The 17,755-nt window shown below is 39.0% G+C and overlaps 1 protein-coding gene across 6 annotated transcripts in view; it reads left to right on the top strand.

The window, feature by feature from the left end:
- The window catches only part of KALRN (kalirin RhoGEF kinase), a 963,226-nt gene that overhangs the window by 536,682 nt on the left and 408,789 nt on the right, over positions 1-17,755 (top strand). For all 6 annotated transcript variants that reach the window (XM_072616710.1, XM_072616706.1, XM_072616705.1 and 3 more), the window contains exons 12-13: positions 6,091-6,260; positions 11,740-11,914. In XM_072616710.1, the coding sequence (XP_072472811.1) occupies positions 6,091-6,260; positions 11,740-11,914 (345 nt within the window). The remainder of the gene's footprint in view (positions 1-6,090; positions 6,261-11,739; positions 11,915-17,755) is intronic.

Here is a 17,755-nt window from a genome sequence, read left to right as displayed (position 1 = left end):
GCCAGAGGTTCCCCGCCTCAGTATTTAAAACTGGGGCCAAGAAAAACTGTGCGTAAATATACACACACACACACATATACACACACACATATATACACACACATACATATACATACACATATTCACATATGTGTGTGTGTATATATATGTATAATATATATATGAAAGATACCTAAATCAGAGAGCTTGTGTGCTTTAAAGGTTGCTCTAAAATATAACATTTATTTTTTACTTAAGTTTAGGTTTCCTGTAATTTTTTATAAAGAAATTTTTGTTTGTACAAGTAAGTTAGGAATTTGCTCTTTTAAAATAAATTTTATTGATATATTTTGTTTTTATGTCAGCTAAAGTTCTCCCTGTATCTTTCCCTCTCCCTGAGTGCCACCCATTATAAGAATTTTTTTAAAATAAAAAAAGCAAAAGGAGAGGAAGAAAATCCAGCAACATTGATCAATATAATGAAAAACCTGGACAACATATACAATGTCCCACACCTGTGAACTCTATACTTGTATAAAAAAAATGTAGGATAAGTTATCTTCTCATAGATCTTTTTTTGGGGGCCAGGTGTGGAATTTTCTAATTAAACCTTGGCAAGCTACAGCGCTAACCAGCTAAGTGGAGCAGTGGATAGTGGGCTGAGCCTAAATTCGGGAAGACTCATCTTCCTGATTTCAAATCCAGCCTCAAACACTTACTAGTTGTGTGACCCTAGACAAGTCACTTTACCTGTTTACCTCAGTTTCCTTCTCTGTAAAATGAGCTGGAAAAGGAAATGACAAGCCACTCCAGTATCCTACCAAGAAAACTCCAAATGGGGTCATGAAGAGTTGGACGTGATTGAAATGACTCAACAACAAAGCTAGAGCAGCCCCCACAAGGACCTAATCCAGTGTCTCACTGTGATGTAGAGATGTGCCTGGATTCTCCAAGGCTATTGCATGTCACAGCAGTATAAACTCTGGCTGGCTATAATATGCTAGACAGAAAAGGCCCTCATGGGCAGAATGGCCGCTTTTCAAGGACCAATAAGCAGACAGACTCATAACAAGTAGTTTATTGTAGAAACAGCCATAACAACCAGGGTCCCTGCTGTGTGGGCAAGGGTAGTTTTTGTTTCGCTTTGTTTGTTTTCTCTAAAAGGAAAAGGAAGCTGTCCCAAAGATTGATTAGTCCAGGAAGGCTAAGGCTCAAGCTTTCTATATAAGCGGGCTTCCTGGTCACCTGAGGGAATAAGAGAGTCAAGTTAGCTAGCCAGAAATCATTAAGTGCTAATTCTCCATTGAACCTCTAGAGGAGCTTGCTGACCCTTGATTTGCTGTTAAAGAACATACCTGCATGTGATTTTCCCCATTTCTTCAAAGGTCATTTTGTTTTGGTTGTAGTTGTCTTGGGTTATTTTTTCTTTTTTTTTAAATCTCTTAAAAAATGTTAATTGGTTGGCCCGTTGATGGACCCCTGCTCTTACAATGGATTCTGATGTCGAACCAAACAGCAAACTCATTCATTCATCAAGTTTTGTGGTGTACTCTACCTGCCTCATAGAAAGCACTGCACTAGCTAGGTATGATAAGGAATTTGAAGAGAAACTATTCATGGGCCATGGTTTAGTGGTATTCCTGTGACCTTAAACTGGCAATTAAACACCTTCTTCCTTAATTTTTTTATCTGTAAAATGGGGATAATATTTATGACTTAACTTACAAGGTTACTGTGAACCATAGAATCCTAGAATTGGAAGGGACCTGAGAAATTATCTAGCTCAACTCTTACTCAGATCCTCAATCCCTTAGGGCAGCTCAGTGGTACAGTGGATAGAACACCAGGCCTAAAGTCAGAAAGCCTGAGTTCAAATCCAGATTCAGATACTCACTAACTGTGAGACACAGGGCAAGTCACTTAACTTCTGTTGGTCTCAAGTACCTCAACTGTAAGATGGGAATAAGAAAGCATCTAACTCCTAGGGTTGTTGTGAGGATCTGATGAAATAATCTGATGAAATGTTGTGAGGATCTGATGTAAAGTACTTAGCAGATTGTCCGGCACTTAATAGGTGCTATGTCAATATTAGCTCTTATTAATTTGTTATTATTATCCCTTCTATAAGATCTCTAACAAGTGGTCAGTGAGATTCCAACAAGGTGATACAGGTAAAAGTGTTTTTTTAACCATTGGTTTGCATATGGATATAGTCAGTCAGTTAGTGAATAAATTAGTCATTGAGTTCTTACTGCGTGCTGGGGAGGCAGCTAGGTAGCACTGGGGCCTAGAATTACAAAGACTTATCTTCCTGAGTTCAAATCCAGTCTCAGACACTTATTAGCTGTGTGACCCTGGGCAAGTCATTTAACCCTATTTGCCTCAGTTTTCTCATCTATAAAATGAGCTGCAGAAGGAAATGGCAAGCCACTGTAGTATCTTTGCTAAGAAAACCCCAAATGGAGTCATGAAGAGTTGGATATGACTGAAAACCAACAGCAGCTATGTGCCATGCATTGTGTTAAGTGCTGGAGATACAAAAAAAAAAAAAAGTCACCCATCCTCAAAGAGCTCACAGTCTGCTAGGGGAGATAATATGCAAACAACTATGTACAAACAAGTCATATTTAGTAAATAAATAAGATAATAAATCAAGAGGATGAATTAGAAATAATCAGCTGAGGAAAGGCACTAGAATTAAGGGGGCTCGGGAAAGACTTCTTGTAGAAGGCAGGATTTGAACTGGGATTTTAAGGCAGCCAGAGAAGCCTACCTTATACAAGAAGTCTTTCCTCAGTTGATTTATTATTTAATTAATTAATTTATTGAATATGACTTGCATAGGATAATCTACATTATTATGATTATCATTGAAGAAGTAATTGAAGTGGAGAGGGACTGAGCAGGAAGACTTCTGGGAGAAGATGAATCTTTTTTTTTTTTTTAACACAGTTTATAACAGATAAAGCAATTCAGACTTCTGGTCAGGTGATACATCTTTTTTAAAGCATTTACACTATGGACCACAAAAGAATTTTTTTTTTAAACATAAGCCAATTGAGACACAGATAATATTTATGTTGCTGACTTCACAAGCTTTTGACCTAATTGTCTCCACAGTATTATTAAGAATTAAAGGACCCTAACTTAATGTTGTTGGTCTAAAGTCCTATGCCTAATAGCCTAATTTTAGACAGCCTCAGATGTTCCCCTATCCATAATCTATAATTGAATAGATTGGTATTAAGCTTACAAACCTTTTGACTATAGGAAATTGCCACCAAGAGTAGGGACATTGCAGGGAAACAATATTTCCCCAACTTCATGTCTATTCCAGGCAGAAGTAGATTGTTCACTTGCATTCAGTCAGGCTTGAAGTCTACCAGGTGTCAGTGGGGAAACTGAGTCCAGAGAATCCCACCTCAGCCCATACTGAACAGCTGCTCTCTCACTCTTCCCTTGAGATCACCTATGCAGTTCATACCAGCATCTCATGAGCATACTGGCATCATGTAATAGAGGCTTGGATCTCCTTTCTCGCTTCCCATACCTGGAGTTGGACTCAGAACAGTCGCTTAGTAGTCCCACATCATCTAAAAATGGCAAGTTCCTATAACCAGGTTTCAAATATGATTATAGTTTCACTTTGGCTAAGGAACACCTTTTAGGCAAGTCTTAAGTGGCTTCCATGCCTTTCTATACATGTTCTAGTTCCTGATTAAATGGCAATCATAAAATCAAATTTACCATTAAAACCTTGACTTTTCCATCAATGCCAAATTTTATCAGAGGTTACTGTCTTCTTGGAAAGTTAGACTGAAATTCTTTTCTCCTAACTAAAGATGTCATTGATTTATTCTCAGTAATTAATTCGGTCTATTGTTTTAATACTAATTGCTTTTACCTCACTTTGTAACATGACCAATTTTTCTCCCCATCATCCCCCTCCCCCCACTTCCTAATACCTTGCATTGTGGTTGCTCCTTCCCTCAATGTACCCTCCCCTCTATCACACCCCACCCGTCTTCTATCCCCATCTTCCTTCTTTTCTTGCAGGGCAAGATAAATTTCCATACCCCTATCCCTGTAATTCTTATTTCCCTATTATAAGCAGTAAAAATTCTCGACATTCGTTTCTACTACTTTGAATTCCAACTTCTCTCCTTCCTCACCCTCCCCAGCCCCACTAAGAAGGGAAGCAATTCAATACAGACTAAATATGTGTTGTTTTCCAAAAAACTTCCATAGTAATCATGTTGCCCTCTGACCTACCCTATCCTCCTTATTTCCCCCCCTACAAGTAACCTTGTCTCTTCTCGAAAGTGTTTATTTCTAGTGACTCCCATTCACTAGAAATTCCTTTTCCCATTTGCCCTTTCTAACATTCCCTTCGCTCCACTTATTGCCTCCTCTCCTACTTTCCTGTGGTGTGATATAAATTTTCATATAAAATTTAGTGAGCATGTTATTCCTTCCTTCAGCCACATGTGGGGAGAGTAGCTTTATTCCCCCCCCCCCCCTTTCTCCCTTATCTCCTCCATTGAATAAGATTTTTCTTATCTCTTTTATGAGTTATAGCCTACCCCATTCCATTCCTCCCTTTCTCTTCCTGGAATTTTCCTCCTTCACCGCTTAATTTTTATTTTATTCTGTTTTATCTTATTTTATTTTTGTGTGTGTGTGTATGTGGATATCATCTCTTCTGATATAACATACCCTGTACTCTCTATCTATCTATATGTATGTGTGTGAGTATGTGTGAGAAGATGAATCTTGTAACTGATCCAAGCCCAGCCAATAAGAATTTATTAAGCACCCACTATGAGCAAGGCCCTAAGACTAGGTGCTGAAGATATATATGTATTTTTTAAACTGTCTCTGACAGTTGTAAAGAGTTAGTGTCTATTGGGGATCTATGTAAGGAAAAGTTAAATAGAACATTTGAGGTAGATGGAGTGAAAATTGGTTGAAGGGCATCGGAAGGGGCAAGAGGGGCAATAAATCACAAGGATTGGAATGGATGAGGCCTCTGAAGGAGGAGCTAAGTAGTAGTCTGGCTGGAGAAGAAGAACCTTAATGGAAAATGTTACTGGGACAGCATCTGTCCATTGCTAGGCATCTGGAACCTATTCATTTGCCCAAGATTTCTCAGCTGTTACTAGCAACGGTTCTGAGAGCATGTCCACGTGATCCTATTGCCTTGGGATGGGACTCCAGGCTTTTATCCTCTTGGAGAATTGATCTTACCCTTTCATAATTGGCAAACAGAACAGAGAGCTATGTTGTCAATAGGAAAATCTTCCATCATCAAAGGATCTGTGATCTCACCAATATCTAAATATTCCCTTCACCAGTGATGTTGAAACTCATTCATGACTTACCACCCAATGGGAATTTTGTCCATGTCCTTTCATAAACCCTCCCCCAGAGATTCTATGCAAAATATTACAGGACACCCTCTAGATTTTTAAAAATATTTTGTTATTATCAGAACACAGAGAGGTGGCACAGTGAATAGAGCTCAGGCCTGGTATCAGGAAGACTCATCTTTCTGAGTTCAAATCCAGCCTCAGACATTAACTAGCTGTGTGACCCTAGGCATATCACTTAACCCTGTTTGTCTCAGTTTCCATATCTACAAAATGAGATGGAAAAGGAAATGGCAACTCCCTCCAGGGTCTTTGCCAAGAAACCCCAAATGGGGTCACAGAGAGTTGGATGCAACTGAAATGAGTAAAATAACAATAACATCAGTACAAACGTGTGCAGTCTATCTGTTCTTTTTATCTTTAATACATGGCAGTCTTTTCCAGCCATCTCTTTATAGTAGAAATACATAAATGAAAAAATGAGTTTTGAAAAGCAAAGTCCAATCAGTCAGCAAGCTTTTACCAAGCACCTACCATGTACTTGGCTAACAAAGGGTCAACAACTACATTTGGGAAAGATATAATACAGGACCAATTGGAGAGAGTCAATGGGGGGGGGGGTCAGATATTGCTCTGGCTGGAAGAAGGTAGGTTGGATGAGTCTGGTAGGATTTCTTTGTCCTCCTCCCTATACTAGCTCCTCTTTTCCCTAAGCAGAATTCCCTCTTCTCTTCTCTGTCAGTTGTGGACATGGATGGAAGACTTGCAGAAGGAACTACTGGAAGATGTGTGTGCCGACTCAGTAGATGCAGTCCAGGAGCTAATCAAGCAGTTCCAGCAGCAGCAGACGGCCACTTTGGATGCCACGCTCAATGTCATCAAGGAAGGAGAAGATCTCATTCAGCAACTCAGGTCAGTAATACTTCTTTGGGGTGAGTTCTATAGGAGGAGAGATAGAAGGGAACCACAAGGTTGTCTGAGCTACCGGAGAGATCCTTCAGTGAACATCAAGAGGTCTAAGTTCTAGACTTAACTGACAATAACTGGCTATGTGATCTTGGCCAGATCTCTTGTGTCTTGATTTTTCCATCTGTAAAACAGGGACAAAAAGTACCCCCTCACCTAACCAATCTCACAAAATAGATATGAGGGAAAAAAGGAGACAAGTGTAGAAGTACTTTGAAAAAGAACCTTGAAATTTTCGTGTGATTATTCAGCAGCAAATATTTCCACTGAAGTGGTAAATCTGGGGCCATTTCAGCACATTGTTGTCTCAAAATCCTTTGAAGCAATCACTCAGACTAGTTGTTTGGCATCGTGGAGACATTCCCGTTATGAAATGTCACATCATGTAGCATTTGATCTGTTACCAACCTGCGGAACTGGGAGAATGAGAGCTCACTTTGGCACTAGTTTATGAGAATATAGGGATGATATAATTTGGTGATATGGTCAGTTTTGATTAGTTACACATGAATTCATCAGCATTATTTCTGGGCTGTTTAGCAACTTTATTTTAAATTTTCCCAAACAAACCACAATTAAGAAGGAAAATATCTCTCAAAACTTTTTGATCCTATATTTCATTCCAAGCAATATTTGTAATTTCATAATTATCTACCCCACTAAGCTCTGCCATTAGTAATTCAATTTACTAAATACTTATTGAACATACACTTTACATAAGGCATCATGCTAGAAACTGAGAAGTATAGAAAGGTGATTAATATATAGTCCCTACTCTCAAGGAGCTTAATATCTAGTAGTGGATACAAGACTGGATGCAATATGGTGCATTTTAAGGAAGTTTAATTCAATCCAATTCAGTAAGCATTTATTAATTAAGCTCTTACTTTGTGTAAGTCTCTATGCTAGGATTAAAAGACAAAAATGAATTGTCCTCAACAAATTTACATTCTGCTTATGGGGGCAGAGAAATACACAAACAAAAGTTATTGGGGTTCCAACAGAGGAAGTCGGGGTCACTTTTGTTTGGGGGTGTCAGGAAAGGTTTCATCAAGGAGTACTGAAGTACAAATAGACAACTGACAATCAGAGCTGGGGAAGTGGGGAAGTGTTCCAGTTGGATAGAAAAGTGTGAATAAAAGCAGAAAGTTGAGAGCACCTCTAGATGTATTTGGGAAGTAACAGTCTATTTTGGCTGAGGCATAAGGGTCACAAAGGGAAATGCTATAAAGTAAATCTGGAAAAGTAGAGTAGGGCTAACATTATAGAGAGCATTGAATGCCAGCCTGAAAATGTGGGATTTCACTTGGTAGACATTACTACTTTATAGGTTATCGTACTTATAAAAGACTTTGGTATTTTCAAAGAAAAGTGCCATACAGTCCTTGGCATCTCACTACATGCCCACATGCTAAATAAATGTGATTTGATAAAGGTAATTATGCCATATTGGAGGTCATTGAAGGTGAAGTGTTAGTTATGACTGCTGACTCTGGAGTCAGAGAGTCTGGATTCAAATTCCACCCATGACAATTGTCTGACTTTGGACCAGTCAGCTCATCTCTATGGACATCAGCTTCTTCATCTGTAAATGAGGGAGCTGGTCCACATGACCGTTCTTGCTCTTAAACCATGATCCTACGAATTGTTCCTCTCCTTGAAGTGATCTGTGTCTAACAGAATTCACATGGCAAATAGCACAGGCAATCTCATTATCTCACATGCTGACTCCCTCACCTCAGGGTGTGAGAGAACAAACTCAATCAGAGATTTATTTTCATACTCATTGCCCAATTAAACAAACAAATTAAAAAGTACGAACCTGATTTTCAGTTGTAATTTAGGAGTTTTCTATCCCAAACGACCAAGGAGATTCTCCAGACTCTCCAGTGGAATCACTAACCAAACAGTCTTGGAAACTGGCATCTGCACGGACAGCTCCTGTGAGTCCCCACCCCTCCCCACATCTGCATCTTCTTAGCTCACAACCCATCTCAAGTGTCATTTTCTTCATAAAGCCTTAATTAATTGCTTCCTCCCTCCCCCAGGTATAAAGCATCCCTCCCCCCTCAGTTCTTTCATCCTTCTCTAAGCTGCCTTATTCACTTAGTCATATTCAAATTTTCATTTTAATATTGGTGTGCATCTCTTATAACCCTCCACTGGATTGTAGGCTTAAGATCAGGGAAGGAAAAAAGGAAACAAACATTTTTTAAGGACCCACTACGTGCCAGGCACTGTCCTAAGTGCTTTATAAATACCTCATTTGATGCTTACAACATCCCTGGGAAGCAGGTGCTGTTATCACCCCCATTTTACAGTTGGGAAAACTGAGGTTGACAGAGGTTTAATGATTTGTCCAAGGTTACACAGTTAGTAAGTGTCTGAAGCCAGATTTGAACACAGGAAGATGAGTCTTCCTGATTCCAGGCTAGGTGTATTGGCTAACGCACCACCTATCTGCCCTTTTATGTATGTATACTGTCCTTCATTTTATATATGTATAGTGAATGAATTGGAAGCAGCTAGGTGTTTCAGTGGATAGAATACGGGGTCTGGAGTCAGGAAGACCTGAGTTCAGATCCTGCCTCAGACACTGTGTGACCCTGGGCAAGTCACTTTACCTCTGTTTGCTTTAATCCACTGGAGAAGGAAATGGGAAACCATTCTAGTATCTTTGCCAAGAAAATCCTACGGACAGTATTGATATGCTATGGTTCACTGGATCATGAAGAGTCAAACAAGACTGAACCTATGGACAACAACAAATGAAAGTATAGTGAGGGGAGTTGGACAACATGGTCTCCAAAGTGCCTTCCAAGTCCAGATCTATGATCCTATGATGAATTCATCTTTGTACCCTCAGCTCCTGGTACATGTGATTAGACTCAGTACTTCATTCTGGGTATACACACGAAAAGAAAGAAAGAAAGAAAGAAAGAAAGAAAGAAAGAAAGAAAGAAAGAAAGAAAGAAAGAAAGAAAGAAAGAAAGAAAGAAAGAAAGAAAGAAAGAAAGGAAGGAAGGAAGGAAGGAAGGAAGGAAGGAAGGAAGGAAGGAAGGAAGGAAGGAAGGAAGGAAGGAAGGAAGGAAGGAAGAAACAAAGAAACAAAGAAACAAAGAAAGAAACAAAGAAAGAAAGAAAGAAAGAAAGAGAAAGAAAGAAAGAAAAAGAAAGAAAGAAAGAAAAAGAAAGAAAGAAAGAAAGAAAGAAAGACAGACAAGACAGACAGACAGACAGACTCTGGGATGACTGTATTAGCTATTCCTCTCAGGTCTATGTTATTTGCAAACTTGAAAAGTAAATATGCATAGATACTAAAGAAAACCAAGAATCAAACCTAGACAAATTCCTGCCCTTTTAAATTTTGGTCCTAGTCTAAACAGTTGTATAAATTTTATAGCAATTATATTATTGCTATAAATTATTATTTACTTATATTATGGCATTATTATAGTTATATACATTTTACAGCTATTATTTTATTATGATAAATTCTCGGATGTTAATATAGGTATTTTGTTATAGTTACATAAATATTACAGCTATCATTTTATTATAAATTATTACATATTAATATCATGGTTATTATTAAAGTTATATAAATATTACCATTTCCACCCAAGGCAGCACATCCTGGTTAAGAGGACATGGTCTAGTTTGTGTTGGTTTTGTGTAAGACAGTTCTCCCAGCGGGTGTAGACAGTGAAGTAAGAACAAGGTGTTCCATTTCTGTATGGAACAGTTAGATTCATCCAGAGAAAAGCTCTTTTCCTCACTGTGAGACTGAATTTACAGTGCCAATAAGAGGTGTCTCACACACAATGCTGTTAATAGCAAAGGGGGATCAGATGAGAGTAGATAATTCGATGTAAACACATTATCAATCCAGGAAACTCAAGCACTTGTCCAACTGACAATGGACCATTAACATTATTTTATTTTCTTCTCCTTTTTGGCTGAATTTTATTTTAATGGTGGCGCAGTGGATAATGTTGGACCTGGAGTCTTTAAGACTGAGTTCAAATCCAACCTCAGACACTTAACTAGCTGTATGACCCGGGGCAAGTCATTTAATCCTGTTGGCTTCAGTTTCCTCATCTGTAAAAAGAGCTGCAGAAAGAAATGGCAAACTACTCCAGTATCTTTGCCAAGAAAATCCCTAATGGGGTCATGAAGAGGCAAGACATAACTGAACGATTGAACAGCATGTACCAGACACTGTGTTAAGCACTAGGGAATACAATTTAATCCACCAAGGATTCATTAAGTACCTACTATGTGTCAGGAACTAAGCTGAATGGGGAGGTGGAGAGGACAGTGGTGTAGGAAAAGATAAGAGAAGATAAAAGAAACTTACGTTCCTCAAATTCATTTCTTCTTTTCTTCTCTACTATACATCTTTTGCTTTAACCAAGCCAGTCTATTTGTTTCCCCTTTTAGAAACAAAATGGCAGCTCTCACACCTGCTTTGGTACCTATCATCCCACCCTCAGAATGCCCTCCTCTCACTTATCATCTAGTCTGTCAGTTTCCATTTTTAGGACCCAACTAATTTTTTTTTTCCTTTTAGTAAACCTTTGCCAATTATCTACCCCACCCTGGCATGACTACTCCTTTACTCTGTTCCCTGAGCATGTAGACCTTCAAGCTATAATTCTACCATATTCCACATTTTAAAATTATCATTTATTTATTTTTAGTTTTCAGCATTCACTTTTATAACATTTTGAGCTCTAATTCTTCCCCCCTCCCTCCCCTCCTCCTTCCCAGAGATGGCATGCGATCACATACAGGCTATCCATGTACAATCATCCTATTCCAGTAATCAAATTGTTTGAGATATAATTTCATTTGTATTTCATCTCCCCCAAATACACTGTAAATTTCTTGTGATCAGGATGGCATGTTTTTTGTTGGTAGAGGGAGTCATTCATAAAAATCTATACGTCATTTTATGTTTTCCAAAAGATTTTTACGTAATTACATAAGATCTTTAAAAACTACCAGGTACAACAGTCAGGTGGTTATTCTTTTGCCTCAGTTGCCCAGTTTGTTATTTCCATGCCCATGGTAAAGGGCAAAGAGACAGTGTGATAAAGTAGAAAGAACACTGGATTAGGAACCAGGAGTCTTGTGTTCTAATCGTCACTCAGCCTCTAATTAGTTGTGAGCATCTAGCTTTCCTTCCCTGGAAGCATTTCATCTGTAGAATAAAGATGTTGGATTTCTGAGATCCCTTTCAACTCCAGAACTCTATAAAGGTAAATGAACACTTGTTTACTGAAATGCATAAACTTCCTCAGAACTTTGGCTTTGTACATTGGCTCCATTGCCAGGTATATCATAAAGACTTGGCTTCGGTTACATGGCCCCCATTTAACATTCTGGGCATTGCCCTTTTTTTCTCTCTGCTCTGCTCCAGGGACTCAGCGGTGTCCAGCAACAAGACGCCTCATAATAGCTCCATCAGCCACATAGAATCAGTCCTACAGCAGCTCGATGAAGCCCAAGTGCAGATGGAAGAGCTTTTCCATGAGCGCAAAATCAAGCTGGACATCTTCCTACAGCTCCGGATCTTTGAGCAGTACACCATTGAGGTAATAGACTGACTTTGTATGGAACTGACTTTAGGGGCCAGTGGTTAGAGTGGTGAGGAGCTGGTTCACCTGAATGAAGGAAAAAGCATGGCATAGGAGATAGAACACTAATTCTGGAGTCAGAAGATCTGGGTTCAAATTCTCCCTTTGCCACTTACTCCTTGTGTGACCTTGAGCAAGCCACTTAACCTTTGTTTCCTCATCTGTAAAATGAAGGAATTGGATTAGATCACCCCTGAGGTTCCTCTCAGCCCTACGTCTTATGCCAATGAAACAGAGAAAGGGATTTGCTAACTAATAGCCTCTAGAAAATAGTGTAAGATGATATGTCTTAACTGTACATTTTTAGACATGATCTAATTCACTTATAATGGGCCAAGGGGATCCTTGACCCTCTATACATTTATTCATCATGCCTCATCTCCCACGACTATATGTATGTTTGTATATTTTTATAGACATCTACTAAAAATTCATTTTACATGATTTCATTTGATCCTCAAAACTACCCGTTGTTGAAGCACATAACCCCTTATGTTTCTGTCTGTATTGCCTGGCATGATTCTTTCATGTCCAAAGTAAAAGAAAAAGAGATAGTGTGATGTAATAGGAAGAACATTGAACTAGGAGCCAGGACACATAACTTTGCCACGAACTACGGGCATGTTATTTCTACTTTCTGGTCCTCAGTTTCCTCATCTGTAAAATGAGGAGTAGTACTAGACACCTCTGAGACAGAGCCCCATCACTATTGCTTTTTATCTGTGTATGAGTTATCTGGAATATTTTGTCAGTGCTGTGGAGTGGGAGGCCCCCATTCCCTACTCTCTGGGCAAATATATTTCACATTGCCCCTTTACCTAGTAATGGGTTTTCAAAGTCTCTCATTGTTAGCAAATTGACTAATCATTGATGAGCATGGCCTTACTTCACTATCAGGAGGGCAGCTAAGTGGTAAAGTGGATAGAATGCCAGTCCTGGAGTCAGGAAGACTCATCTTCCAGAGTTCAAATCCAGCCTTAGATACTTACTGGCTGTGTGACCCTGGGCAAGTCACCTCATCCTGTTTGCCTCAGTTTCCTTATCTGTAAAATGAACAGGAAAAAGAAATGGCAAACAACTCCAGGATCTTATAAAAAAAACCCCAAAATGAGGTCATGAAGAGTTGGACACAACGCCATTGAACAAAGACAACAGGAATCAGGAAGGGGAGCAGGCTGTTTTAAAAAGCAGGTGGTATTCTCAGCACTAGGCTTGCTGTATATATAGATCAAAGTGACTGGTGCACTTGTCCAAGACAGCAGGATCCAGCATGGAAACATGCTGGAGAACAGAAAATTCATACACCCCCTAAAGCTAAGGGATTGTCCTCAGTTAGTCCTACAGCAATTAAGAGAGCAGATTAAAAGGCTGATGAATGAAAAATAAAGTTTTGTCTTACTCCATAGGTTAATCAGTCCATTTCTGAAACCCTGGAGTCGGGTGCCATATTTTTTCTCCTTGCATATTTCACCCCATAAGAACAATGACCATATGTCCCAGATTTCTGGGTTGGTCCCATTTTCAAGAATAGAATGTGCCCTTTTAGATAGACTTCACAAAAGGGAATATCCTTTGTCAAGCCATATGTTCTGATTGGAAGGGAATGGGTTTTGGACAATATAGTCCAGGTGCCTACAATCTAGGCTCTTGCAGAATTCATCTCCCTCCCCCACCCCTCAGCCCCACCTATCATCTAAGGGTGGAATTATCAGGAGGAACAATTGTGGCAGCAAATGTAGTCATTTTCCATCTGTGCTTTATGTTACTATTTTGTCTTCACAAATCACCACATAGCCCTCCAATCTGGAATGTTTAGGGCTCATTGTATTTGAATATGGGGTTTGTTGTTGAGGTCAAGGTTGTTAGTTTAATTTCTGTATGAGTCAGATGTACTTCACTCCATTCCATTGCCGTCAACCATACCCTTTCCCTTCCCATCAGCTAGCCATATGAGTTGAACTATGTTTTTATTTATAAAGGGATTGAGAGAAAGTGTTAACAATTCAATGTAAATCCAATTTTTCTCCTTAAATAACAATATAAAATATACACTCCGTATATGGTGAATCTTTGTAGCAGAGTACTCACTTCAGACACTAGAAGGTATTCTAGAAAAGCCAGGTGTAAATCAAAGTTTTTATCAATCAAATCATATCTTAACAGCAACAATAGGATAAATTGTTATTGAAAAGGAAACTTTGGTGAACTCCTTTGTAAATGGAAAAAAAAATCATTCCCTAAAGTTTTCACACATTGGTTTTGCTTTAAGAATAGTCTCTTGGTTGGTCTTGAATGAGTCTTGAACCTTGTTTTTTGAGGGCTGCTCAAAAAATATGCTCCCCCTCCAAATATCTCTCCAACTTGTCTATCACCATACCTTCAAATTCTGCATTTCATAATTCTTATGCTTTTGACTTGGTTCATATCAAAATGCAGAAACTCCCAATATGGTGTATCAGTAAGCACCTCAACATACACAGAGGGGCCTGCTGTTACAGGTTCTTTGATCTGCTTCTCTCAAAGGAAAGGCAAGTTTTGAGGGGTTAACAATCTCCTTTAATCAAGCACATATATCATTCACCTAGTTCAGGGGGAAAAGTCAAAACTCTGAACTTCAGAGAAAATACAGAGATATCAAAGATCAACAGACATGGCTTCCAACTGTTTGACCATAATCAACACATATATCACAAATCAACAGACAGGGTTCAACTGTCTGACAATAGTTACCGAGAGGGAAGAACCAACATCTGGGTTTTCAAAGCCAAGGCGCTGCTTAGCGGCTTCCCGGAGTCTCATCTGGCTCAAAAAACTTCTTCCAAAAACTAAACCCCAAAGTAAAACCTCAACTGAGAGTATTTATACACCTTTTAGAGCCGGAGGGTATCACAGCCCTTGAGAACCAGTGCCTCATTAACAAAAGGTATGGACCTTCCTACAAATCTTCTTAGACCCATAATGGGTAGGGAAGATCTTCTTAAATCACATTATTCAATCAGAGACACTTTACACTGAAACAAAAACAGCAAAAGATCCTACTTTGCTTTCCATCACACTCCACCCTTTCAAGATCCTTGGCCTTACAATCTAAATGGCCATGCATCCTGGAGCAAATAGAGACATTATACTACTTGATTATACTAAAACAAAAACAACAAAAGATCCGACTTTGCCATTACTTAAGGTTACACATTAAGTGCTTGTTAGCAATTAACATTTCAATATGTATTAGTTTATGATGTGCCAACTGAGAACAGGTTTTGATAGGGGAAAGGGAGGATAGAAGAGCATGATGGTGATAGCTGACAGAGGAAGTGGGCACCACAACTCAATTAAGAGGGAGGATTTGGAAGGGTGGTTAAAGGACACAGAAAACACTTTGGTTACTTCAGAATTTTTCCCAAAGCTGACTCATTTTAGGTATTCTTCTGTATGTTGTTGGCAAATCTAGATACTGGGTAAACATATTTATTAACTACTCATGGGATGCAACCTCTGTGCTAGGTCCTATGACAGGTGCAGAGATCAACAAGACATAGTCCCTAGCAAAGGAAGTCAGACATCCACACAAATAATAATGATACAGGCTAGATCTTGGTGCCTGCATAAGAGATGGAAAAACTAAGCTGTAAAGTGAGCTCTTCTTTTACAAAGGCAGATATTTTCCCTTAAGTATTATTGAAGTTGAATGTATCTGCCTATCTAGCTTTGAGCAAATCATAAAATCATAGTTCAATGCCTCAGTTGTGCAATTTAGACTGTCAGGCTTTTTTTTAAGTAGAAAATATTTTTCAGGAACTATATATTTTTAAAAAATCATTGGCAAGAACCTATTGTTCAGGCTCCTTTTTGAGACTGTAAATTACAGATGCGTTCCAATCTACATTAGTGGAAAGAGTTTCCATACTGGAAATCCCCAACAGAGATGAATCATAGGTCCCTTTTTTCCTTCTCTCCTCTCTGCCCCCTCCACAAGTATTTTAAGAATAGGAATTTTCCTAAAACAGTTACTGTTGTGATTTTTCAAAAATCAATCCATTTATTCAAAAATATTTAATAAAAACTCAACCAGAAAGGTACATAATGCTGATCGGAGATTACTAAGAGAAAAAGCAAGAAGAGGTTTGAGGGTTATTTCTTGACCCCAGAGATCTGATAAAGCCCTTATTTGATTTTTTGAGGAGTTTGTGATTGAACCAAATATTTCATAATTTAAAAAAAGTTTGTCTAAACTGAAAACAGATTAAAATCTGTAGTTTAGTGGAGACAACATCAAAACACTGCACTGAGAGAAGGGAGAACCAAGTTCCAGGACTTCACCAGTTATGTGACCTGGAGAACATTTCTTAACTCCTCTGAACCTCAGTTTCCTCATCTTTAAAATGAGGTAAACTGGATCTCTAAGGTCAAATAAAAAAATAAATTATTTTTTTTAAACGTCTAATTCCTTGAAATTCACTGAGATTTGCAAAGTGTTGTGCTTAATCAATCAGCTAAGCTTCTATTGTGTACCAGGATGTTAGATGGCACAGTGGATTTGGGCCTGGAGTCAGGAAGACCTGAATTTAAATCTGTTCTCAGACACTAGCTGTGTGACCCTATGCAAGTCACTTATTCCTGTTTGCCTCAATTTCCTCATCTATAAAGTGAACTGGAGAAGGAAATGCCATCCCCTCCAATATCTTTGCCAAGAAAACCCTAAATGAGGTCACGAAGAGTCAGATACGACTGAACATTATGTAGCAGACACTGTATTAAGCGCTGGAGAATACAAAGATAAAAAATTAAACAGCCCTCCCCTTCCACCCTTATATTCTAATAGGAAGGGGCAGCATGTGCATACATAATATATGCAAAATTAACACACAGTAATTTGAGGAGAAATGACACTAGGAGGGGTGGGGATCAGGAATAGTTTCATATAAACCATGAGATTGGCGCTGCGTGGAAGGAAACCAGGTATTTTAAGAAGCAGAAGTGAGTACCAGGCATGGGGGATAGCCAATGCAAAGGCCCAGAGATGGGAGATAGAACATTATGTAGGTGTGGAGAACAGCAAGTAGGCTGGTGTGGCTGGTGCAGAGTATATTTAATACTTGATAAAACCCAGTGAATTTTGTATTTTTCCTCTGGATGCAACCCAAATGCCTTACTCTTCAGGAGTGTCTATTACCCCTGTCGCCCATCAACAGTGATATGGCAAGATTTTCTATACCGCTTGTCACAGCTAAAAGACCTAGGCAAAATCCTGTTAGGTCAGCATATTAAAGTGAATCTCTGGATTAATCTAAATACAGCCAGGTACTTCTAGATTTCCTGAGATACATGTATAAAATTGCTTTAATTTATTATTTCCCCTAAAACAATTTTAAGTTCTGCACCAAATCGTAAAGTCTTAAACTGGTCTGAAATGATTATAATAATTAGAGGTGGCCTGGTATTGTGGGTAGGTAGCTGGTCTTGGAGTCAGAAAGACCCAAGTTCAAATCCGGCCTCTGATACACCATGACAGCATGAATCTGGGCATTTCACCCCCCAGTGGCTCAATTCTATTGGTTCTTTTACTTAAGTTCTAAGATTCTGAAGGGGCTGGATTCAGACATCTGTAGAGCCAAAGCCATGATCAGAACCCAAGTGTCCTGACTCCTAGTTCAGGGTTCTTCCTGCGACACCAATTCTTTCTTGAGACCCCTCTATTGGACAGTGACTGCCCTGCTGAGCAGATCAGCTCACATATTCCAGCCATTCCTCTCCTGTCCTTCACATCATAATAATAAAGACCACCTCAGAGCACTGGAG

The sequence above is a fragment of the Notamacropus eugenii genome, chromosome 5 (assembly GCF_028372415.1).
Source record: "Notamacropus eugenii isolate mMacEug1 chromosome 5, mMacEug1.pri_v2, whole genome shotgun sequence".
NCBI classification, from domain to species: domain Eukaryota; kingdom Metazoa; phylum Chordata; class Mammalia; order Diprotodontia; family Macropodidae; genus Notamacropus; species Notamacropus eugenii.
This window is presented reverse-complemented; position numbering and strand designations above follow the sequence as displayed.